The sequence below is a fragment of the Silurus aristotelis genome, assembly GCF_946808225.1.
Source record: "Silurus aristotelis genome assembly, chromosome: 4".
NCBI classification, from domain to species: Eukaryota; Metazoa; Chordata; class Actinopteri; order Siluriformes; family Siluridae; genus Silurus; species Silurus aristotelis.
Window position 1 is genome coordinate 478,438 of NC_139577.1, and position 24,904 is coordinate 503,341.

At 39.2% G+C, this 24,904-nt stretch overlaps 1 protein-coding gene and 1 long non-coding RNA gene across 5 annotated transcripts; one reads left to right on the top strand and one right to left on the bottom strand.

The window, feature by feature from the left end:
- The first annotated feature begins 1,437 nt into the window (after positions 1-1,437).
- Positions 1,438-24,790, top strand: slc29a1a (solute carrier family 29 member 1a). 4 transcript variants are annotated; one of them, XR_014533166.1, is made up of 14 exons: positions 1,438-1,552; positions 11,219-11,276; positions 11,357-11,438; positions 11,533-11,711; positions 13,349-13,488; positions 13,740-13,874; positions 13,968-14,065; positions 14,331-14,412; positions 14,689-14,834; positions 14,947-15,055; positions 15,148-15,233; positions 16,514-16,713; positions 19,084-20,144; positions 24,661-24,790. XR_014533166.1 is itself a non-coding variant. In XM_083539157.1 (14 exons), exons 3-14 carry the CDS (start codon positions 11,248-11,250, stop codon positions 19,193-19,195), a joined length of 1,398 nt encoding a protein of 465 aa, XP_083395283.1. In that variant the 5' UTR covers positions 8,564-8,614; positions 9,623-9,775; positions 11,219-11,247; the 3' UTR covers positions 19,196-20,164. The 4 variants fall into 4 exon arrangements, 2 of the variants coding, with proteins under 2 accessions (XP_083395282.1, XP_083395283.1); XM_083539157.1 differs by lacking the exons at positions 1,438-1,552; positions 24,661-24,790 and adding exons at positions 8,564-8,614; positions 9,623-9,775 and having other exon boundaries at positions 19,084-20,164; XR_014533167.1 differs by lacking the exon at positions 1,438-1,552 and adding an exon at positions 9,628-9,775.
- LOC310724337 lies at positions 20,285-20,596 on the bottom strand. Its single transcript, XR_014533045.1, has 2 exons — positions 20,361-20,596; positions 20,285-20,319 (listed from the first exon to the last, which is right to left on the bottom strand). It is a non-coding gene; the product is annotated as an uncharacterized lncRNA (long non-coding RNA).
- Positions 24,791-24,904: the final 114 nt, after the last annotated feature.

Sequence of the window (24,904 nt, forward strand, 5' to 3'; positions counted from 1 at the left end):
AGGGTATTGTGACTGCAGTTTGCCTGAGGGTCTGAGGCCTGTGGATTGTTTAATGGAGCAGGACATCTGTGGTGTTTCTTTCACTGTCCATGTGGCCAGCTCAGTTAAAACCAGACTCAAATTAAACCTCAGAGATTCTTTCTGGACCAGAGTGGTTTTACTGGGAATTTTCCTGACCACCTTCACTGGCCAATAAAGGATCAACAATCTGAGGAAATGGATCACAGGAATGTCAGGTTCTTGTGATTCATAGGATGAGTGGATGTGTAATATTTCTTTTTTTTTTTTTAGAAAACAGTTCTTATCTTTGTGGTTGGGATGATGATAATAATGATGATGATTCAGATGGGCTTAAAAGAGAATTTATTCAGTTATCATTAAATATTTTGCAGATTATTTTTTATTTTATTATTATAATTATTTTGCAGATTATTGTTTTGCAAATTTCTGGAATAAAGGTGATAATGTGAGTTCATCAGTGGATTTCTAGTGACTAGATTTATGATGTATAGACATAGTGAATGTCCATAACACATGTTTAATAGTCATATATGTCATGCAACTGCTACACTGAAAGGGATGGTATAATTATATACCTAGGTTTCACTCAAGGTTCTCGGTATACTAACAAAAAGAACATCTTGGTCTGCAACTACAGATTGCTAGCACTTCTTTGTGTGATGCCCTTCTGTGATTCTGATGATTCTGATGATTTTTTTCACCAGAGCCCCTGAATCATCAAACAGAAAACCATAACCCATCGCTGATTCACTTCCAGGGTTTACAGTGGCTATAAGATGTGATTCCTTGTGGATTATGTTCCTGAACGAAGCAGACTGCTGCAACCAAACCAGTGTTTTTTTATTTTTATTTTGACAAGCAAGTAAAGGGGTGCAGGAAGTGCAATAATTTTGGATCACCCCCAGAAATTGCTCAACATGTCTAAACGCCTCAGTGCATGTGAAAATCACAGGTTTTAACTGTAGCAAGTAAAAAGTCACGTTTCCCTTTTGGTCTCTTGTAGTTTGTTCCTTATTCTGTCTGATGGAAATGTTCCTTGTCTCTGTTGCATTGGTGGACGATGCATATTTTACACGCCTTGACCAGAGTTTAGGAAAAGATATTTATTTTTTTGATGCGATATTAAATACATGGTTATTTGACCTCCAAATTCTGACGAAGAATTTAATTTATATTAAACAGCAATTTACAACAGAGCAGTAGCATGTTTAAGACTCGTGCTCAAGGGTCCAGCAGTGGCAGTTTGGTGGTGATTCTTCTGATCCAGAGTCCAACTGACCTCTGAGCTTCTACCTCACCGATGAACGAATATTCTTAAGTAACTTTTTGTGGCACATCCCGTCCTGCAGTCATCCTGTAATCTGTGTGTGTGTGTCTGTGTGTGTGTGGGGGGGTAATGGGGTCTGGTGTCACTGTGACGCAACCCAAAACGTCACATTCAGCGCGCGGGCTGTGCGTTTGTTAGCGCGTGCATCATAAAGCGTGGGTTCAGAGAGGTAACAGGACGAATTTTAACGGAGTCCACAGAAAGGTAATTTCATATCCAAATTTACAGAAAACAAACCCAGTTTATCATATCGGCTTTATTCCGAGTGTGTGATGTGCGCGCGCTCTGTGCTCGGAGTTCGGAATGGAGAAATGCGCTTCTTCTCCTCTATTCTTACTCTAATTTGGTTCATTAATATTTGTTTGTGTCTGTAAGAAAACCAAAAACTGGCATCCGCTAAATGAGGGGCCGCGAGTGGGTAGTGATTGTGGTGGTGGTGGTGGTGATCTGGGCAATCACACGTGTTTTGCAGACTAGACAACGGAATGGAAGCTCGTGCGACGTGTAAATTGGAAAGTTATTGATGGAAGATGTGTTGAAGTGTGCAGAACATGTACAGTGAAGCTGGTCTGCAGGAGGACACGAGGAATCCTGATCAGGGAAGACTTTGAGCGACCCTTTGTCCTTTTTTTTGCGTTTTTGCGACATTTGAGACGTGAGCACGCGCTGAACTCAGGGTAGAGTTTATCCGTATCTGCGGCTGTGCTTCATATCAAGGATGAGAGTCCGCTATCTGTGTACATGGTCCCCAGGGGACACTTACAGCACGTGCAAAGTTCATAAACAAGATAAAGTGTGTAGATATCAAATATAATCATTAAAAACTATAGACTAGACTATTTATTTTTTATATATTAACAAGCAGCATGTTCAGTGCAATTAGTGTATGCATTCTTTTATATATATATATATATATATATATATATATATATATAGATAGATAGATAGATAGATAGATAGATAGATAGATAGATAGATAGATCACTGATTATTTCTTCATCATGGCACCTTTTAGTTGGTGGATTTATTTATTAAGCAGGTGAACATTTTGTCCTCAAAGTTGATGTTAGAAGCAGAAAAAATTGTCAAGCGTAAAGATTTGGGTGAGTTTGACAAATTGTGACGTCTAGACGTCTGGGTCAGAGCATCTCCAAAACTGCAGTTCTTGTGGGCTTTTTCTGGTCTGCAGTGGTCAGTGAAGGCCTTTTGCTAATGTTATTCTAACTGATCACATTCATCCCCTGATCAGATCAGACATGTCTGTTCTAGCAGGAGTGGTCTCTTCGTGAATGAAGTTGAGTGGATTAATCAGTATGGAAATGATGTAAGACTGTGACCTTCTCAGTAACCAGATCTCAGCTGAGTTAAACGCAGGTTTTTACTCACACGGTGTACATTTTTTCTCCTGTACATGGTTGAAGAGTCACTTGTTAATTTAGAGACATAATAAGACACTTTGTTGTTTTATGCTTTAACGGGTCGCCTGTATATCTCAATAGTTTGGGATGTGCACCAGTTTAAACATTCTCAGACCACTCCTCCCTGTTAACAGGAAGAGATGTTGTCTTTTCTTATGAACATGGTTGAGAACTGATCCTATTACTAGTCTATCACTCTTTCCACATGATTTAACTACTGCTTGATCTCATTCAATGGTAATTATAAAAAGTGGAGAAAACAATTCTGGGTGGACCAGATCCAAACTATTAGAAATGTAAATTTAGTTTACAACATAATGTGCAGAAATTCTATTGAGCTCTGAGGCACATGCATGAGAATTCCTTGTGGTTGATAATACAGAGTCCTGTTTTCCTGTTTAGAGAGAAATTGCGCCTGATCATTACCTTCCTGTCCAAAAGAAGTGTCGCTAATTCTGCCGAGTAATAAATAAAAACTCATGGACAAGCACTGGCAGTGTTTTACGGACCTTTCGCCAAGATTTTCGGAAGTATTTTTCCGCTCACAGAATTAACTTTTTGTGTGCATTTCAGACTTGGATGTGGTGAAGTGAAGGGTGTAGGGGAATGTTCATTAACATAATTTCTTTTGAGAATTTCTCCTGACCACAGTTCTCAGCCATATAATGCACTTGTGCTGAGGCCATGAGCACAAAAACACTTTTAATGTGTTTACATGCAAAAAATAATTAATGCATGTATTAATGCATCGTTATATAATCGGCCTGTTAAAACATTATATTTATTAAAAGATGCATGTGAGCTGTTAGAGGTTTCTGTAGTACTTACAATTTGTGGATATTATGGTGATGGTACATCTGTTTTGCGTGTAACATCATCTAGTTTTTTGTGCATTGAATGCACTGACCGTTGTTTCTTGGCCCAAAGGTTGAATGAAAATGCTGGAACACATTCTTCTCAACAAACAGCACAAAAAAAAAAACAATGGAGCAGGACTGAGTCTGTTTGAAATTATTCAGGGTGAAGAACGATGAACAGGAAAGAGTATAAAAACATTCTCGTAGCCATATGAGAGTAGATGCGGAAAAAAGGTTACGCATTTTTGGGGTAATTTGCTTTTTTATGCCTAACAGCAGGAGACCACACGGGCCAAGTTTTGCCTCATTGCATTTGGAAATGCTTTAATTTTAACCTTGACTTGCTGTTGTGCCTTACTAAAGTCTGCTCTGGTCAGGTAGTGCTCTGCATTTCCTACAACAAACATGTGCTCCAGTTTGCTTCGTAGCAACCAGCTTGTCTTTGGCCCCTTAGAAGGATTTCCAGCAAAGTTGTATTTTCATTCCATACTGTTCTGCTTCAGGAGTATCTAAACAGTGAAGAACAGACTGAGGTTAACCTTGCGGTGTTCTGCTGTGCAGATCCTGTGCAGAAACATTCACTACATTGCAAAAAACTCTGTGCAAGTTAAGACATTGTAGTTATGATGAATGCCTGGGACATTAGAGAACATGTCGAATCACAGTATACAGTTCAGACGTACAAAATACAACAGACGACATCTTCCTGGATTAAGTAACCTTTTAATTGTTCGGATTTGTAATCATCAGCAAACATCAAGAAAACCACGACCTGTTGGATTACGCCTGGCTGTTATGGAGCAGTACTGCAGTACTTATTACCAGCTTCAACTCCCTTATTTATCTCTTACAACTTATAATACAATCGATACTGATTTGGGACGGTTTGGAATAAGGCCTACTAGCACACAGCAGCTGAATTTATTTGTTGGCGAGCGTAGAACCTAATTATCAAGACACAACTTTAAACTTATTGGGTAAAATTAGATTTTTTGGCTGCAAAACTGGATCGTACATTTTTTTTTGTAAACTGTGACCATGATGCTTCATCAGATATTGCAGGTTTAGGAGGCCACCAAGTTGGTGGATGAGATAAGGGGCTATCTGTTCCCCACCATGGTTTGAAGGACCTTTAAGAAACCATGGTGCAGAAAACAGATAGCCTTGTTAGCATGCAAAGCAGTTCACCATGTACATAAATGTTGGAGCTGTGAACGTGGCTGAGATGGGTGATGTTACTACTAATTGGATCTGAATGGAACTTTTTCCACTATAACATACCACAACATTATCAACATCAATGTAATATTATCATATTACAACATTATCAGGACGTCACTGTTTTCATGTCGAACATGACTACTGGAGGCATCTTCACACGTTCAGATAGAAAACAAAATGATCCATACAAAGCTATAGACATCCATTGTTATAGCTATGAAGGAAAGCAAAGCAGAATGTGAAGCTCTGTGAAAACATTCACAAAGATCACCTACAGTAATGAAAGTAACCTAATAAAAACTTCTTGACTTTGGTGGATGATGCTGCCATCTGAACAAGAAAATCTGTCATGAAAAGTACAAACATCTGTTATAAATCAGTGAAAATGAGGAGCACAACCTCCAGTCTCTAGAGTTCATACACAAAAAAACATTGTGATCTGCGGTTCTGTGGGTTATGGGTATTTTTATGAGTATGAATAAGTAAGCATTGTATTGGTCCAAATCCTGATACTAATATCAGCATCAATGTAGTCCGTTATTGATTACCAAGTGAGAACACGACTGTAAGTGTACAGTGGGAGTTTGAAACACTAAATAATCCATAGAGGAACATGTGAGAGGAATAAGCTGCTCTTTCATAGTCTCCATTTAACACAATGGAACCTGAGAAGGTCATTAATGCAGCGAAAACTTTGCATAGTAAAAACAGGTTAAAATACACAAATTACATGAACCCTAATGGCTTCATATACTAGTTGTAATCGGGTGTGTTGTGACTTGCAGTGGCGTCCTTCATATCCTTTTTCATCTCCACACACAGCAGCTGCTTCGTTAAAAATCCATGCTGCCTTTACTTCATCGCAGACCTTCTCAGGTTACTGCTGCTTATTTGAGACTCAGCATGTCACCAGGCAAGCTATTTCTGGAGCTCTGGCACCAAAATCCCGGCATACCTGAGCACAGGGGGTGACAGTGGTGGAGAACACTGAGGAGTGGCTTTGTCATGAACTTCATCACATGCTATGCCTTTTATTTGAGCTTAGACTTAGAGATTCAGATGTACCTCATATTTCTTAAGGAAGGTATTTTAAGGATCAGAAAGGCTCCTTTTGTATATTACATTAATTCCAAAATTAATTCGCTTAAGGCCCTAAATTCAGATTTTAATGACTTCATTCCTGCTACGTTTCTTCTTCAATGACTTCTGCAGCACACTTGACTGTGTTCATAAAGAGCATTTGACATCTAAATCATTGTGAAGATTCTTTTTCCAGACTTGTACCAATTCTTTTTCTTCCAATTGTTGTTTGTATTTTTGCTGAAGAAGTCCTTTGTTGTGTTGGCAGTGTGATTTGGATTATTGCCATACCGTGGGAGTTCCTCCAAATTAGATTGGATGCATTTCTCTGTAAATTTCCAGACAATGTAACTGCAGACTTTCTAAATTTATTCTGCTGCTACATCATGAGTTACTCAACAGTAAAGATCAGTGAGCCTGTTGTGAGCCATGCAAACCCATGCCGTGATGTTCCCTCCTCTGATGAGCTTGTTTTGGATCGTGAGCGTATCCTTTCTTTCTCCACTCTTGGGTCTTTCCCTCACTTTTGTAGAGGCTCTTTCAGGAGATTCCCAAATGTTCTAACTGTGCTTCTCGATGGGCCTGCATATACTCGTATGGGCCGCTTGATGTTAGGCAGACCCGCATCTCTAAAATTCTGTTTTGGTTATGCTTTGTTATCAAAGCAAGTTTCAGGCACATATTGCAGAAAATCCACACAGATATGAAACAGCTGTTAGGACCTGCCGCCTGTCAGGAAAGATCATGTGTTGCATAAGGATTTCATGAGGAGCATTAAAAAAGGATTTCAGTTTATTTCTTTAGTTCTCGGTTTCTGTTTCTGTTCTTTCATGCAGCAATTATTCATGGATCCATGAAGGATATGAAGTTTTGATCCATCTGAAGGAGGTGGTAGCTCAATGTTTAACAGTCTGAAGGTTAGGGGTTCAAACCCCAGTATCACCGAGCTGCCACTCTTGGGCCCTTGAGCAAGGTTGTGGTTCTGGATGGGATTCTTTTTTATAACACTTTTAGATGTGATTTTTTTTTCTGTTATCCATAAAATAGTAGAAAAATGGCATTTTTAGCACTAGATGTAGACGTCTGTATGTTTTCCAGAGAAGACTTGATGGACTTTTCAAACAGCTAGAGACCTTCTGAAGACTAAATATTTTTTTCAGGAGAGGAAAGAGATTTCCACACTGTCCCTGATAACCCTGTACTTGCATGCATTGTTGACCACAAACAAATGCACCTAGAGTGAAGATTTAGTTTTTTGTAGATGTGGGGAACAAAAACATTTTCATCTGGAATGCAAGCATTTTACCGTTTAATTTTAGTAACAGAGAAGGAGGTGAAATGTTCTTGTTTTGTTTGGGTTTTCCCTCAAACGCCGCAGTTCTCAGCAGTAGTTTCCACTGTGCATCTCTGAAGGCCATGTGTTTAATAGAGTAAGTGTTGGTCTGAAAGAAAGAACATGGTAATGAGTGCAGCAGATACGGCTCTGGAATTTGTCTCTGCTATTACACAGATGGAGAACTCCAGCTCTGTCCACTGTTACAATACCACAAACACCTTTTTGTTTCTTTTTAGCTTTGGAGTGTTGGTTCTGAAGCAGCTCCAGACACCGTGGTGTACAATTAAAAGTATTTTATCCTGAACACTGACATTTCTTTTTATATAAAAGAGAATCTTATTGAACCCTTAAATCATATTTATTATATTGGTAGCATCCGTGTAGATTTAAAACTAATTCTTCCCTGAATTGTGCAGATCATTTGGATGGTTAAGGTGTGTAGTACATTGCTCCTGGATCATACTGAGTAGGTTTGACTGAGTAAATCTCACCACACATCAGAGAAACTCAAAAACACTTCAGTTTACATCCATGTGCTTCATTTCAAACAATTTGCTCTGAACAGAATTTCCTTTACAATTAGCTTTGTGCTGCAGATTAGATGTTTGTGTTCACATTCCAGCACGATACCAGACTCCAACTGGTGGAAAAAAAGACCCTTAACCCTGCGTTATCTTATTACTTCTCTACAAAATCGATTCAAAGGTCATGTAGGAACGTTCCCATTGCTGAGTAAACCTTGCTTCATGGAGTACTCCACATGTTTCTGTACTGAGGGTAAGTGTAGAAGTGTAGACCGTGATTCCTCTCAGCACTCGAGTCATGTGAATTCATTTAGAGCTCATTTACTCTCAGATCAAATGAAATGTGCAGATGGTTTCTAAAGAAAGCCAGTGTTCAGGTGTTGTCTGTATTTATGTCCAGAGTTCTTACATTCAGTCGTCTAGATTTGGAGTGATTCTACTGTTTTACTCTTTTTTGGTTCTCATCGATAGCGTGAGGAACCTACTGAGTGGAGCGGTGTGATAGTGGAACATTTGACATGGGGCAGTTTGTGTAGGTTGTTGCTCTGTGCTTCTAGCAGTGGATTGATTGGCATCATTAATGGTTGAATGGCTGTGATTTGGCATCGGTCTGATTACATACACTAAGCTGGATGTTGCTATCAGAACATTTTTACAAGTACATGTATATTAACTCAGTTGCATCGGACTTATACGCAACATCTGTATAAATTCATGCCTGATCTGTTGTGTGTTAACATTGCAGTAGTTTATTGTAGCATTTTCACTTTGTAGGTACTTTGGAGTAAAGTGTAGTCAGGACATGTGGGCGTGTTTTATTTGAGTCACAGGTACACAGTTAATTTCACATTCTACTTGTAATTTCTATTGTTGAACCCCCACACACACACACACACACACACACACACACACACACACACATCTACACCTTTTCAGTTGATGGAATCATAACTCTCATGCCCTGGCATATTCAGCAATTTTGAAACTGCAACCTATAAACACACATGCACACATTTGGCTCTGCTCCGTGTCCCTCGGCCCCGAGGCTCTTTTTCCTCTTTTCTCTCTCCTATTTATCCTTGTTGCTGGATACTGAAACAGAGCGCACTGATTCGTCTCCTCATCCACAGGTTACTTCTCACAGCTCCTTTCCTCCGGCTCCGGACCACATTCCTGACCCGGCTCTGGTCCGTGGATCCTGCTGCTGCATTATTCTCTCTCGGATCTCCTGAACACGGTTGCCTTCAGCATCACCATATGGAAGTTTTGTAGAAGCTTTAACAAAAGTGTAGAAGCTGTAAAGGAAGTGTAGAAGATGTACAACAGAAATGAACACAGAACAAACCGGGGCACAGTATAAAGTGCACACGTGTGTGAAATTTTCTGCAGGAAGAAGAACATAAGAATGAGTACAGAAGATTTGTGTGTGTGCAGATGGATTTGTCTGTATTATAAAAACTGTACGTGTAAACGATTTTCACAGCAGGATCACTTTTAGATCAGCAGGATCACTTTTAGAAGACCATATAGACATTTCTCAGGAGCTGCTTGGATTCTCTGACAGCTGTTAGGACCTCTGGAGTGTGTGTGTGCAAGTGTGTGTGTGTGTGTGTGTGTGTGTGTGTGTGTGTGTGTGTTCTGTGTATATGCTTCATGGTTGTTTGCTTGTTTTATCATGCTGGAGTATGTCCCACTTTGTTCAGATGATTCTCACTGAAGCTCTGGTCCGTGTGTGTGTGTGTGTGTGTGTGTGTGTGTGTACACCAGTGAGTATATACATGTTGCTTATTCCTATAGTCATGCTTTTCTGATTCTTACATCTCTGTGAAACATTCCAGTAGTGTAGTGTTTGGGAGGAGTGAATCTGAGAGGAGGGGGTGAACTGTGTTCTGAGAACTCTTTACTGTTGTGTAGAATGTATTAGATGAGGTTTGTTCGGTGGTCGTCGCTGCAGTGTGACGCTGTCGCTGAAGTGCTAAGGAATACACACTGTAAGACCTGGTTTCTTTTTCACCTGCTGTTTCTAATATTTGCCTGAATATTTGCTGGATGTTAGAGGTTATTATTATTATTATTATTGTTGTTATTAATATTATTTTGCTATTCCAGATGTTTGTCTGCAGTTGTTCGGGTCAGTGTAATGCTGCACTACCAGAAATGTATTATATTTAATAATATATGAAATTAAATAATTTTCTTTCAGACTTTAGTAGATTTGAATCTTTAGATAATCCAAGCTGTACTGAGAAAAAGCTTCTGAATTGTAAGCTGTAGCTTCAGTGCTGTAGCTTTCGTCTGTTTAAAAAGGCAAACCCCCTTTTTTTAGTCTTGGAATTTTAGCTCTGATGGCTGGAATTTTGCTACTAATGAAAAAAGAAAAATCACTAAATTCCTGAGTTTGTAGGCTTTTTTTGGTCACAAAGGCCAGAATCCTCTGATGGGAATTTAGTTGCACATTGCAATTTTTTTAAATAAATGCCTCATGAGGTTTCAGAGTGAACGTTAATTTTATGAGAAAACAACCACTGCTGATCCGTTTCTGGAAAAAACACTTTCATTTTGTGACTTTTTGATTTTCTACATTTGCGATTGCACAAATATAAACCAAAATAAAACAGCAGAACGTTTTCAGCTTCTGTTTGATGTTAATAACGCAAAGAGAATTTCAGTTTTACTGACTGTGCACTTAAACAGAAACGTGTCAGAGGTCTGATGTATGATGCCTTCATTCGTTTTTTTTTTTTCTTTTCACAAACAAAATGTGAATTCAGACTCGTTTGTTGTTTTTCAGGGGAAAAGATGTTTTATATGTTTTGAGCCACACAAAAAAAGAGAAAGTGACGTTAATTTTATATGTTGGTTTAATCGCACAAAGTTTAAAAATCAAAGTCCCACAATATGAAATATGATCAATGACCTAAAGTGCAATTTTCCCAATTGAACATCCGAATCTGGAAGTAAAAGGAATTTCACAGCTCTGTTCTTAGGAAGAAATATCCGCTCTGAAGATGTTCAAGCAGATGATAAATAATATGATAAAAACTAAAGTAACAGATTCAGAGATCACAGGGAATCTAGTAGAAGATGGACAGGACAGAGTGAGGTGGTTCTACAATGAGCATCTGAACTTTTTGTTCGTGGTAAAACACTGTTAGAAGAGAACACGTGTGTTTGACTCCTATTTCCTGTCGCACTCTGGTTGGTTTGAAAAGCATGTAGTGATCCATATGAACTTCGGTGTGAAGCCAGAATGTTCGGAGCCACTGATTGATTTTGTGCTGATGCTTGATCAGTAATTTTACATTCAGGTTCTTCAAGATTTTCACAAACACACAAAGTCAAACAATAAAATAACATGAAACTGTAACTTAATAATAATGTTATTATAAATGTTATTAATAATAATTCTGTTAATTCCCAATTTTGTCTTCTAGCATTTGAGCCTGAACTATAAACCGTGACAATGACGGCTACAAACGCTCCACGAGACAGGTGAGTAGCATCTCTTTATCTCTTCATATTCAATTACTAACCGCTGAGAATATGCGTTTTTTTTTTTTATATCATTACAGGTATTACGCTGTATGGATAATAATGTTTATCCTGGGGCTGGGAACACTTCTGCCATGGAACTTCTTCATGACTGCCACCATGGTAACATTACAAACCACCCCAACGCTTAACGGGAACTGGAATGGTGATCAGATCGTATGATGCGTAATAAGATTGTGGTATTAATTCTTCACAGTACTTCACCAGCCGTCTCCGAGATTCTGCCCCCGCTGGTGAAGAGCAGAACGGGACCCATGATGGCACAGAAGGTGACACACGAAGTTTCCTGGAATCAAAATTTAACAATGTGATGACCCTGTGTGCCATGGTCCCTCTGCTCATCTTCACCTGCCTTAATTCCTTGCTCCATCAGAGGTGAGGCCAAATCTCCAGCTCTCACTTCTCACACAGCATTATTCTCCTACAGCTCTCTGAACTTAACATTTCGATTCGTACTTCATACGGGCTTGTAATTACACTTCCCTGATGATCAGAACCTGGAGCAGAGCTGTAGGTCACATTTCCTTATTTTTCATTAGAACAGTAACAGTTTGAACAGTAGATGGGTTGAAGCAGATTTACAGAATTAAAAAGATTACGAATATAAAATGAAGTGCTTATTAGTTCGTCCTAGCCAGAGAGCCAGTGGAAACAGTGGTGAAGGAAAAAAAACTTCATGAGATGGTATGAGGAAGAAACCTTGAGAGGAACCAGAATCCAAATTCCATAATTCATAGTGGAGTTAAGAAGATAAGATCTTGGTTGTTTCATTCTTATTCGTTCTGAGTACAATCTAATAATCACACAGTTTTTTCTGATCGGTAAAAGTTGTGTCCGTGTTGTTGGTGGTTTGGAAATGAGGTAAACGCAGGTTTCTGATGTTGAAGTCTGTTCTGTTTCAATTCTCTTTTCTCGTCTCTTTTCCTGAGTAATAGCATGAATCGAACAGTAATTGGGCTGGAGCTCGACATGCCACGTGCAGTCTCTTGTGCGTTATATTTTTGTTGTTATGTAGTTGATTATTGATCATGAGTCCCCCAATTCAATTCAGTTTTATTTATATACAACGATGGACATTGTCCCAAAGCAGCTTTAAAAATCAGAGATAAAACAGCAGAGATAAAGAGGTTATAAAATATGAATCAATGATCTTTGCTCTCCAGTTTTTTGTATGCTTTTGTTGGTGATGACTAGTGCTGTAGGAAGAACCTTTGTATTTGTGATATTGAGCTCATGGTGCAGATGTAAAAATGAGATCCTTAGTTAGAAGAGCTTTTATTTGTCACATACACGTTACAGCACAGTGAAATTTGTTCTTCATATCCCAGCTTGATCAGGAGCTGAGGTCAGAGCGCAGGGTCGGCCATTATACGGCACCCCTGGAGGTTTAAGGGCCTTGCTCAAGGGCCCAAGAGTGGCAGCTTGGCAATACCGGGTCTTGAACCCTTTTCCTGAAGTGCTTCTGTGGTGTACCGTCATACAGGCATGAATATCATTGTCTGGTCTATTTTTGGTGTCTGGATTTCTCACAGCTCTTTGTGTTGGATGGTTTTGTATTATATCAGGCCAAAGATCTGTTGTGTGATTTGGTAGGTCATCTTCACATTTTGGATCATATTTTCTCCACGTAGAGATGTTTCTGTAGGCGTGGGTTTGTGAGTGTTAATTTGAACAGTAAATTTCTAGCTTTTCTAGAATTTCCTTGGAACTGTAGACTGTAAATGGTAGATCAAAGCAGGCTTTGAGCTAAATTGAAGTAAATCAGTCGCTCAAAATTCTCATGGGAAGGTACAAGCGGAAACCACAAAACGGTTACTGAGGATCAGTGAACGTGGTGCACGTGCTGCGTAAACCCCATGAGCCCCAACCGAATAATCAGCCTAACCCTACTGTCAACCAAATATTTTGTGGGATCTTGCAGGCTTTATTTTTCACCCATCTTTTTATCATTATCTCAGGTTTGTATAAGGAATGTTGTTCTTTGATTCCTATTTCCCTCTGCTTCCCTCCAGAATTTCTCAGAAATTAAGGATCTGCGGCAGCCTCACTGTGATCCTGGTGGTGTTTCTGGTCACTGCAGTGTTGGTCAAGGTGGACATGGAACCTCTAACCTTTTTCATCGTCACCATGTTTAAAATAGTCTGCATCAACTGTGAGTGTCTCAGCTAGATGTCTGCTGGTTTGCATTTTTGAGAACTTCTTTTTTCACTTGGAGTTAAGATCAACATGGCAGACCAGCCTGCTTTGATGTTATTATTACACTCTGGTTTGGGAAGTCGAGCTGTGGAAAAGATAACAAACACAGAATGTGTGCTGGAAAATTATCTTTGATAATCCCATGGGTTTTTTTTTTCTTCCCTTCTTCTCACCACTCGGACATTTTTCTTTTTCTTCATTCTCCAGGTTTTGGTGCAATTATGCAGGGAAGTTTGTTCGGCTTGGCAGGGCTGCTCCCAGGGTCTTACACGGCTCCCATCATGAGCGGCCAGGGATTGGCTGGAACATTCGCAGCCTTTTCCATGATCTGTGCAATCGCCTGTGTGTTTTTTTTCTTCAATTTGCTTTTTCACTACATTACTGATTTTACATCTCACCCTTTGGGCTTACGTTATTCACGTCTTTATTTTCCAGCTGGCTCAACGCTGCACGACAGTGCTTTTGGTTACTTCATCATGGCCTGTGTTGTAATTCTGCTGGCCATCGTTTCTTACATCTTGCTGCCCAGATTGGTATGACGCAAGCTCTTAAGTATTTTTTATTTCTTTATTCCTTGGAGCCAAGTGTCCCAGTTTATCACAGTATACACAATAACATTGACCAGATCTTTAACATTTAGTTATTAAAATGTCTTATTTTTGGTTTGTTCCTGGTATTGATATTCACGCCTCACCCCTTATCATGTGGTGTAGCCCTGAGATGGACACAGTTAAAGCCGTCTTCAGTGAACTTATTCCATCAGGTTTGTTTCTAATTATTTGTTTAATGATGTTGCAGGATTTCTTTAAATATTATGCAAACACCAGTAGTACCAAACCTTCTGGTGATGAGGAAAACAAGATGGACCTCTTGAACAAAGGTAGAGCAATTACTGAACACACATGCACATTAAGTTCTCAGAGCACAGGCCTTCAAACCCAACTCAGAGTTTTCTGGGAAATACCTTTCTCACTAAAGCTTGTGCTAAAATCCAAAACATCTGGTATATTTGTTTAGTTCTCTTTTGCTATTGCTGCCAAAGGTCTGAGTGCTTGTATATGGAGCTGGAGACTCATGAAAATCCTGCAGTTTGTATTCTGTTTGTTTCCTTCCTCTTTTTTCTTATTTGTACTTGTACACAATGTTTCATATGAAGATGCACTGGAAAGCAACAAGGCTCAGGGGATAGCATTAGATGTGAATGCTGAAGTTACGGAAAACACTGCGGCGAAAACTTTAGTAGTGAATCTGACTGATGTAAATACCACACCTTCCATCTCTGTGTTTGGCATCTTCAAGAAGGTACCTTTTGGAAAAGTTTGAAGTTTCTATAATGTTTATATAATTATTAGACAAAATATAATGATATAGACCTGCTGAGATCCTGATCACTTCTCCTACTCCACCCCTTTAGATCAGGGTGATGGCCCTTTCAGTGTGCTTCATCTTCACCGTCACTATTGGAGTTTTCCCTGCTGTGACTGTGGATGTCAAGCCCTATATCGCTGCAGGTGGTACTTGGGGTAAGTAGGTGTTTCTCAAAGTGTGCTACTTTAAGATTTTGCAGCTTATTATGTTTTCACATCATCGTCCTCCTTTTCACTGATATCTCCAGAAAAATACTTCATTCCCGTGTTTTGCTTCTTGATGTTTAACTTGATGGATTGGGCCGGACGAAGCTTAACAGCAAAGTGCACATGGGTGAGTGTCATGAAGTGCATGTTTTGTGGGTTGATGGGAAAAGTGCTGGTTTAAAGTGTTAATTTTGCTCTGAGACACGAAACAGTCCAAACATCTGGTGTGTGTTTTAAAAGCATTTCCAAGGTTAGTAAATTCTGCTCCGAAACTGTAGGTTACAAAAAACAAACAAACTCTTATTTGGGGGAAATTTACTATATAGTACTATAGTACTTTTAACAATAGATATTGGCGCTAATGAGCTTGTTCTAAAATCCAGACATCTTTAGAAGGACTATAAATCATTCCACTTCTAAGCTGTATGTAGGACACCGGTGTGTGAGGATGTTTTCAGTGCACTTTTGAAAATTTGAAAAAAATTTACAGATCAATAGGAAAGGACTTTGAGATGTGGAAAGTTCACAGTTCCATCCACATGACACTCACACCAGCATGCTGTCACACTGTAGTACCGATTTTACAACACAAATGAACCGATGTGATGTTTATTATAAACACATTGTGAATTAGAGTCCACTCGATACAGATCCGTCACACCTCCACAAAACGAGAGGAAAAACCATATCAACCTATTTGTAAGATTGGCAGGTGGAAGGACATGCAGTGAAATGCTTTTTACGACGATGAGGGAATAGGATGGGGAGAAAGACTTTCAGGTGGAAGAACCAGGAAGAGTTTTTATAGCAGACAAAACAAAAGCACACACATTTCTCTTTAACTAGAATTTATCCAGATGGTGAAAATGATCTGCTACGTTTGGATTTGTGTAATAACTTGTGTGAATTGATCTAAATTTAATTTGTTGCATGGAGGCAAGAATATGATGAGGTGGAATTTAATCTTTTCGCACAAATGACCAACTGGTGGCGACTGTGGTGAAGGAAAAACTTCTTGAGGTGGCATGAGGAAACAACCTTAAGAGGCACCAGACGTGAGAGGGAACCTCATCCTCATCTGGGTGGCACCGAATGCCCATTTATTACAGATAAACGATGTTGAGGTGCAGTGATGATCAAATACATCCAGTAGTCCTGAGTCAGTGTAGCAGTCTGTTGGCATTAAGTACAGACCAAATCCAAATCCATCCTCAAAGCACCCGTGTTTCTTCATGGGTATAATTTTTTCCTGGAAATAGTTTGTGATGAATCCAGATTATTCCAGATGATTGTTTATGATCTCATTACTGTTTTTGAATGACTACCCGATTCTTGAGTATATTTTCTACACTCTGAGAGACTGTAGAGTTTTCTGTTCTTAATATTGTTTGTGTACTGTTTCCGCAGCCTGGTAAAGACAGTATCATTCTTCCGGGTCTGGTGCTGGTTCGTGTCATCTTCATCCCACTCTTCATGCTGTGTAACGTGTTCCCCAGGCAAAAGCTGCCTGTAGTGTTGGCCCACGATGCCTGGTACATCGTTTTAATGATTGTCTTCTCATTCAGCAATGGCTATCTCGCCAGCCTGTGCATGTGCTTCGGACCTAAGTGAGTATAAAGAGTTTACACCACCTCATAAACTGGATCTCACACAGAATCAATTACATTCCAAAATGTTTCGATGTCTCATCGTTAGCAATGTTTTCTTTTTGAAAACCTCATTGGCTCAGCTGCATTTAAAAATCAGTTGTGAAATCCTCAATACACACACACACACACACACACACACACACACACACATTTGACCACATTGCAAGCTTCATACTGTATTATGAACTCGGATTTAAACCACACACTGCACTACAGTGAGGAAAATAAGTATTTGAACACGCTGCTATTTTGCAAGTTCTCCCACTTAGAAATCATGGAGGGGTCTGAATTTGTCATCGTAGGTGCATGTCCACTGTGAGAGACATAATCTAAAAAAAAAAATCCAGAAATCACAATATATGATTTTTAAACTATTTATTTGTATGATACAGCTGCAAATAAGTATTTGAACACCTGTCTATCAGCTAGAATTCTGACCCTCAAAGACCTGTTAGTCTGCCTTTAAAATCTCCACCTCCACTACATTTATTATCCTAAATTAGATGCACCTGTTTGAGGTCGTTAGCTGCATAAAGACACCTGTCCACCCCATACAATCAGTAAGAATCCAACTACTAACATGGCCAAGACCAAAGAGCTGTCCAAAGACACTAGAGACAAAATTGTACACCTCCACAAGGCTGGAAAGGGCTACGGGGAAATTGCCAAGCAGCTTGGTGAAAAAAGGTCCACTGTTGGAGCAATCATTAGAAAATGGAGGAAGCTAAACATGACTGTCAATCGCCCTCGGACTGGGGCTCCATGCAAGATCTCACCTCGTGGGGTCTCAATGATCCTAAGGAAGGTGAGAAATCAGCCCAGAACTACACGGGAGGAGCTGGTCAATGACCTGAAAAGAGCTGGGACCACCGTTTCCAAGGTTACTGTTGGTAATACACTAAGACGTCATGGTTTGAAATTATGCATGGCACGGAAGGTTCCCCTGCTTAAACCAGCACATGTCCAGGCATGTCTTAAGTTTGCCAATGACCATTTGGATGATCCAGAGGAGTCATGGGAGAAAGTCATGTGGTCAGAAGAGACCAAAATAGAACTTTTGGGTCATAATTCCACTAAACGTGTTTGGAGGAAGAAGAATGATGAGTACCATCCCAAGAACACCATCCCTACTGTGAAGCATGGGGGTGGTAGCATCATGCTTTGGGGGTGTTTTTCTGCACATGGGACAGGGCGACTGCACTGTATTAAGGAGAGGATGACCGGGACCATGTATTGCGAGATTTTGGGGAACAACCTCCTTCCCTCAGTTAGAGCATTGAAGATGGGTCGAGGCTGGGTCTTCCAACATGACAATGACCCGAAGCACACAGCCAGGATAACCAAGGAGTGGCTCTGTAAGAAGCATATCAAGGTTCTGGCATGGCCTAGCCAGTCTCCAGACCTAAACCCAATAGAGAATCTTTGGAGGGAGCTCAAACTCCGTGTTTCTCAGGGACAGGCCAGAAACCTGACTGATCTAGAGAAGATCTGAGTGGAGGAGTGGGCCAAAATCCCTCCTGCAGTGTGTGCAAACCTGGTGAAAAACTACAGGAAACGTTTGACCTCTGTAATTGCAAACAAAAGCTTCTGTACCAAATATTAACATTGACTTTCTCAGGTGTTCAAATACTTATTTGCAGCTGCATCATACAAATAAATAGTTAAAAAATCAAACATTGTGATTTCTGGACTTTTTTTTAGATTATGTCTCTCACAGTGGACATGCACCTACGATGACAATTTCAGACCCTCCATGATTTCTAAGTGGGAGAACTTGCAAAATTGCAGCGTGTTCAAATACTTATTTTCCTCACTGTATATATTTGTTCTGTGCAGAACAGTGTATCGTGAACATTAATTACTGAACATCAGAGATGAATGTTGATGTTTTCTAAAAAAACAATATCACATGATACTTAAGGCGCAAATCTCTACTCATGCAATTAGTGTCATAGTTCAGTCGGGTGCAGATGTTTGTAACACCTGGCACACCCACAGCGTCGGGTGACCGAAAGGAAATCCTCAAATTTCATAGTAATGTGGGGGAAGAAAGCTAAATGTACGCCAGGCCAACAAAACAGAACATGAGACCAAAAGGAGAAGATGAGAAGGTTTGCCAAGAAAATCTCAGTTTAATGTTCAGGGCTGAGAGGATTCCTAGGTTTCTCAATGAAGATTAAACACTTATAAAAAAGCCAAAGGTAAATATAAAGGCACATTTTAAGAACACCAGGCTTAAGGAACACATCCTGGATATGACGCGTCACAGATCACCACGTATTAGCACTTATTTAGTAATTATTTTCTTGTTTTGGATCTGTCCCACAGGAAAGTGGCCCAGCATGAAGCAGAGACAGCCGGGGCCGTCATGGTCTTCTTTCTGTCCTTGGGTCTGTCGCTGGGAGCTGCACTGTCCTTTGGCTTCAGGGCACTGATCTAACACATCTTACTCAGTATATCACCCTCTGGGAGAGAAAGTAAAGGACAAACATTACCAAACTGCTCAACTGTGCCATTTGAAAACACAAGGATTTAGTATTTAATCAGTCTTCCAAGTTTAATAGAACTACACTTTTGCTTGAAGATAAATTTTACTTAATCAGAAGAACATGTTCATGGCCTCATGGTTTTCTTTTAACACCCCTGGAACAGACGGGTTTGTTGATGAAAAGCGATTTACCACAAAACTGTTCCATCTAAAGCCATTGTGTAAGTAAAAAAAAAAACTAATTAGATTAACTTGTGGTTTAATTTTCCCTCTTATTTTTGTTTCAGTTGGAAGTAGTAATAGAAGTTTTGCGGAAAATGCCAGTTTTATTTTATTCTCCTAACTTTAATATTTAGCATTATTTTTTAATAAGTGTTAGTACTAATGTCACCCAACAGGGGGCAGTAGTTAACACTACACTGTACATTTGTTTTTGCATGTTGTTAGTTGGAACCATAGAATTATTTTTATTGTATTATTTATTTATTTTTTTTTACTTGTGTAACGTTGAGTACAAAAGCCTTAAAGTACTGCAGCTTTTTCCCTCTACATCAAAAAAATTGTGTGCGGAAAATACAGTGTGTACAATATTTGTGCTTTAAAACTAGTCGAGATAGATCTCTCTTATTATGCAAGTTATTCATGTAAATCGTATTTTAGAATTGTTTTTATTTTTAAAAGGGAAACTGACAGCCAACAAAACCACGGTAACTGTGAACAAACAGAATGATATTGTTCCCTGAAATTCCATTTTTTGGTTTATTTTTTAATTGTGGGCATGTAAAGATTTTACAGGTGCCATTATAAAAATGCCATAAGTTTTGTAAAAAAAAAAAAAAAAAAAGAGTTTCCTTTTCTTCTGTTGTACTCCGGTGTATCCACATGCTGGATAAAGATGAAGGTGAAAAGTTTAGCAGTTAATAGCTGCCATTTCTCTCTGCCATTTGTTTTTTCATCATGCCAGTGATTCAGCTACTGAGCTGCCATGCCGAGTTTAAGGCATCAGGCTCGAGTGGGTTAGGGTTAGGGTTAAACCCTGAGTTCAAACTGGGCAGATAAACAGATCTGCTCTTCCGCTCTGGAGAGCAAAGCTGATGTTTTGACGTCTTTCCAGAACATCTTTCCAGGTCTGGTCATCTCGTTTACAGCAGGAACTTGTGCTGTGGTTTGGGTTTTAGAGGACGGACGAAGTGCAGACAAAATCTGCTGAAGGTTTGATGACACAGATACTTGCATTTTTATAAACATGTCTATTTAATCAGCACCTGTGTTAATCAGCCATATTGTCCTATCCTTTTTTCCCCATTTTTAGCTCGATATTTTATTATATTTTATTATTTTGGCCAGAGGAGGAAATTAGCGAGTACAAATACTTCGTTACTGTACTTCAGTAGTTACTGCGCGTCTTTTTCACTCCGCTGGTGTATAAAGTCCTGACCCTCACTCACCACAGATGTAGACTAGTTTATGGAGATAAGAATCAGCAGGCAGAAGGCAGTAAGAAGTTTGGGGTTAATGTGGATGAGACAGAGGGAGTCAGTGATGAGAACATGACTGACAACAGACACATTCATGATCATCATCATCTTTTCTCTGCTTGTGTTCTATATGTGGATCTTCAGCCTGGATAAGTTCATTAGATAACAACATTTTTAATTAGTTTTGTATTTATATATATATATATATATATATATACACATTTGGCTGGCAAAATTAAAATGATTGTAAACGGCACTATATTTTATTAACGCTATCAATTCAGCGCGCATTTTTATTTTTATAGAAAATGTAAATACATAAATAAATAAATAAATAAATAAAAAAAGAGGCGCAATTAAAACCTTCGGCAAAAAATACGTTTATCCACGACTTCCTTTATTAGATATAAAATAAATAAATAAACTCCAGATAAAAATATTTTTAATCAGTAAACTTTTGTTTTATTTCTGCGCCAAGTCTCAAATCAAACACCAAATCCGCCATGTTTTACACAATTTACCCTCTAGGTGGCGTTTTGTGGGTTTTTTCCTCATAATGGCAACACAAACTTAAATCACTGTCTTTATTGATCGTACAGATAAAAACAATTCATCATTCAAATCTGTAAAATGTCTATAATTTTATATATATAAGCTTCCTGACTTGACTTGAAGAGGTGCAGTTTCTCCGGTATCACCTCATTAACTGTCCGTGTGGAAACATAGCAAAGGCTCTTAGTGATGTCCACACGTCTCTGCACTGATACAGCCTTTATATTTAATCACTGTACATATGCTTACATACATATCACATGCTGTAAATATGATACATGTTTAACACCTCCAAGCTGCCAGTTTTGGGCACCTGAGCAAGCACTTAACTCACTACTGCTCATTTAGTAAATGAGATCATTAAGAGTCGCTCGGGATAAACACTTCCAACAGGAAGTGGCTATATCTCGCTATCTTTGTCTCTCTATTTTCTCTATCTAATTGTCTCTGTGTCTCTTTTAGTAAATGTCTCTGTCTCACTGTATATGTCTCTCTCTTGCTGTCTCTCTATTTGTTTCTCACTCTTTCTAAAGCCGTGTCTGTGTCTCTTTGTCTTTGTCTCTGTCTTTCCTGCTTCTTTACATGTCTAACAAAGTTTTGAGTTTTGAAAGTAATGCCATTAGTGATCTATGATGAAAGACTTTCCTGGTTCGATTCTTACCTCTAGTTTCATATTGAACATTATAAGAAGTTTTTAAAAACAGAACAATAAAAGGTCATTAAAATTGGTTGCTGGTAAATCATGGTATATCAGTGGTGCAGGTGTTGGAGATGTGGTTCTTGTACCTGAGTCACTTCTCATAGACTTGGAGTAACTGAGAGAATGTACAGGAAGGAGAAGTTTTGACCCTCTACCATCATGATCTAAGAGAAAACAGTGGTCTCTTAACTATAGAAAAACCAAGAGTCCAATAAGCAAAGCCTTGTTTGTCACCCCTCTGGTAGTGTAGTGGTTAGTGATGTGGTCTCTGCTATCTGACTCACCCGGTTCAATTCCTACCCCTTAGCTATCCTTTAAATTGTTTAAAAAGTTTTATAAAAGAACCAAAAAAGGTCCTAAAAATCAGGCTTTTGCAGGAGATCCTGTGGCTCAATTGGAAGAGCTTTACCTCTGGGTTGAGAGGTTGCTGGTTCAAACCCCAGCCAGGACTCAAAGTTAAGAGTGTGGAAGGTTCCAGTGACCATAGTGATGAAGGTGTCAGAAATGGCTGCGTGGAAGGTCGGTTGTGGACGGTTTCAGAGGGCGTATCCTAAACCAGGGCGGCAATATTCAGGCGTGTGCCCCCCTGGCGTCTGAGAAGCTGAAAACAGGGGGTTATAAAGCAAAAGCATCCAAAAAAGTATGAACATAGGCTCCTGGCAACAAAAAAAAATTTATTAAAACCTTTTTCTCCTCCCCTAAATGCAAAACAATTACTCTCAATTTTTCTGAGGCTGAACCCAGCAGGTCTTCACAGCCTTTGTACACAGTCACCCACTCCATTGCTCACCACACACTAATTTCCACACAACTTAGCCAGTGTGGGGACAAGCCAGATTTGAACCAGCAACCTCTGAGCCCAGAGGCAAGGCTTTTACCACAAAGCCATCAAGTCCCACAACTCACCTTCTTTTTTTGGGGGGTTTATCCTTCGTTTCATGCGTCAAAGCAAGAAATTCAGACCAGAAAGAAACACAGAAAGCAGGATTCGAACCCTGAACCCCACCAACAGCAAACTACCAGTCTTAACCCACTGAACCATCTGGAAGGACAGGCTGTGATGATTGTTTAGAGCAGGTCTATCTTTTCTTTCAAATCATCAACACAATAATATAAAGCTAAAGACAGATGTAGGAAGCTAACCCATATCATGACTAGCAGGGACAATGCTGAAATTGAACCCTGATTCACGCCATTAGCGAGGCACCAGCATTAAAAATTAATTTTTTCAGGAAAAAACAGGATGGGAAGCTTGATAAGAGGAGGTCTATCTTTCTTTTTAAACCATCAACACAAGAATTTAACGCTAAAGAAAGATGTAGGAAGCAAATACAGATGTAAGTAGCACAAGTTAAACCCACATTGTAAATAGCAGGACTTGAACCCTGATCCCCACCACCAGTGAGATATCAACGTTAACCCACTGAACCATCGCTGAGGACAGGCTAAGAAGCTTGTTTAGAGCAGGTCTATCTTTCTTTTCAACCCATTAAAAACTAAAATATATCGCTAAAGAAAAATGTAGGAAGTGAATCCTGATCGTGACTCGCAGGCAGAAAGCAGGATTCGAACCCTGAACCCCACCAAAAGCACGACACCTGATTTAACCCACTAACCCATCAGAGAAGACAGGCCAGGAAGTTTGGTTAGAGCAGGTCTATCTACCTTTAAACCATCAACACAAGAATATAAAGCTAAAGAAAGATTTAGGAAGCAGGAACATAACCGACATCGTAACTAGCAGGATTCAAACCCTGATCCTCACCATCAGCCTTAACCTACTGAACCATGGAAGAGATCAGACTGGGATGCATGTTTAGATGAGGCACAAGCCTTAAACCACTGAGCGACCACAGAAGTTTTTTTTTTCTTTGGTGGGGTTATCTTTCATTAAAGACCAGGAAATCAATCCAACACAGAATTGAAATGTTTTCAGAGGGGACAAGGTCCAGAAGTTTTATTTACCAACACAGCAACCACCAGCTCGAGCAGGAATCAAACTCTCAAACTCATCCTCGTGGTGACCCTGACATTAACCCACTAGGCTATAACATCCATCCATCCATCCATCCATCCATCCATCCATCCATCTATCTATCTATCTATCTATCTATCTATCTATCTATCTATCTATCTATCTATCTATCTATCTATCTATCTATCTATCTATCTATCTATCTATCATGATGTGAGGTCCAGTTAACAGCTAAAACAGGTAGAAGTAATAACTACTTTTTACTTAAGTACATGTCTGAGCCAAAACTTCTTTACTTTCACTTGAATAAAAAAGTATAATCAGTACTTCAACTTTTACCCGAGTATTTTAAAACATGAGGATCTGTACTTCTACTGAAGTAAAGGATGTGTGTACTTTTGCCACCTCGGACCTTGAGATATATTAGATATTAGTATATTTTATTAGGAAGAATATTTTATAGGACGTGTACAAAATCTAAACAAAGGTATAAAATGTGATGTAGCTTCATGTATTTTTAGTACAGTTTGAATAAAATTAAGCTTTTTGTATTAACATATGTACATGTATAAATTTGTTTGGTCAAAGTAAATTTTATAGCGTTGAACAGGTGGAAAGTAATGAATGACGTTTACTCACTTTACTGCAATTCAGTCGTTTTTTTTTTCTCTGTAATTGTACTTTTTTCTTAAGTATGTTTTGTTTGAAAAAGTGTATTAACTACATTTAAAATAATCTCTCACATAAGACTGGTCATAGAATGTGTGTGTGTGTGTGTCTCCGGGGTCAATGTGCAGACTATTGCAGATATTGTGTACAGTATGATAAATTCTCTTCTATAATATGGAGAATGTTTTCACTTGTAGTTCTGCACAGCATTTAAAAGCAGAGGTCAGTTTCTGAAATGAATAAGTAATAAAGGAACACTCGTTCGAGGGTAGGAGCTGTGAAATATT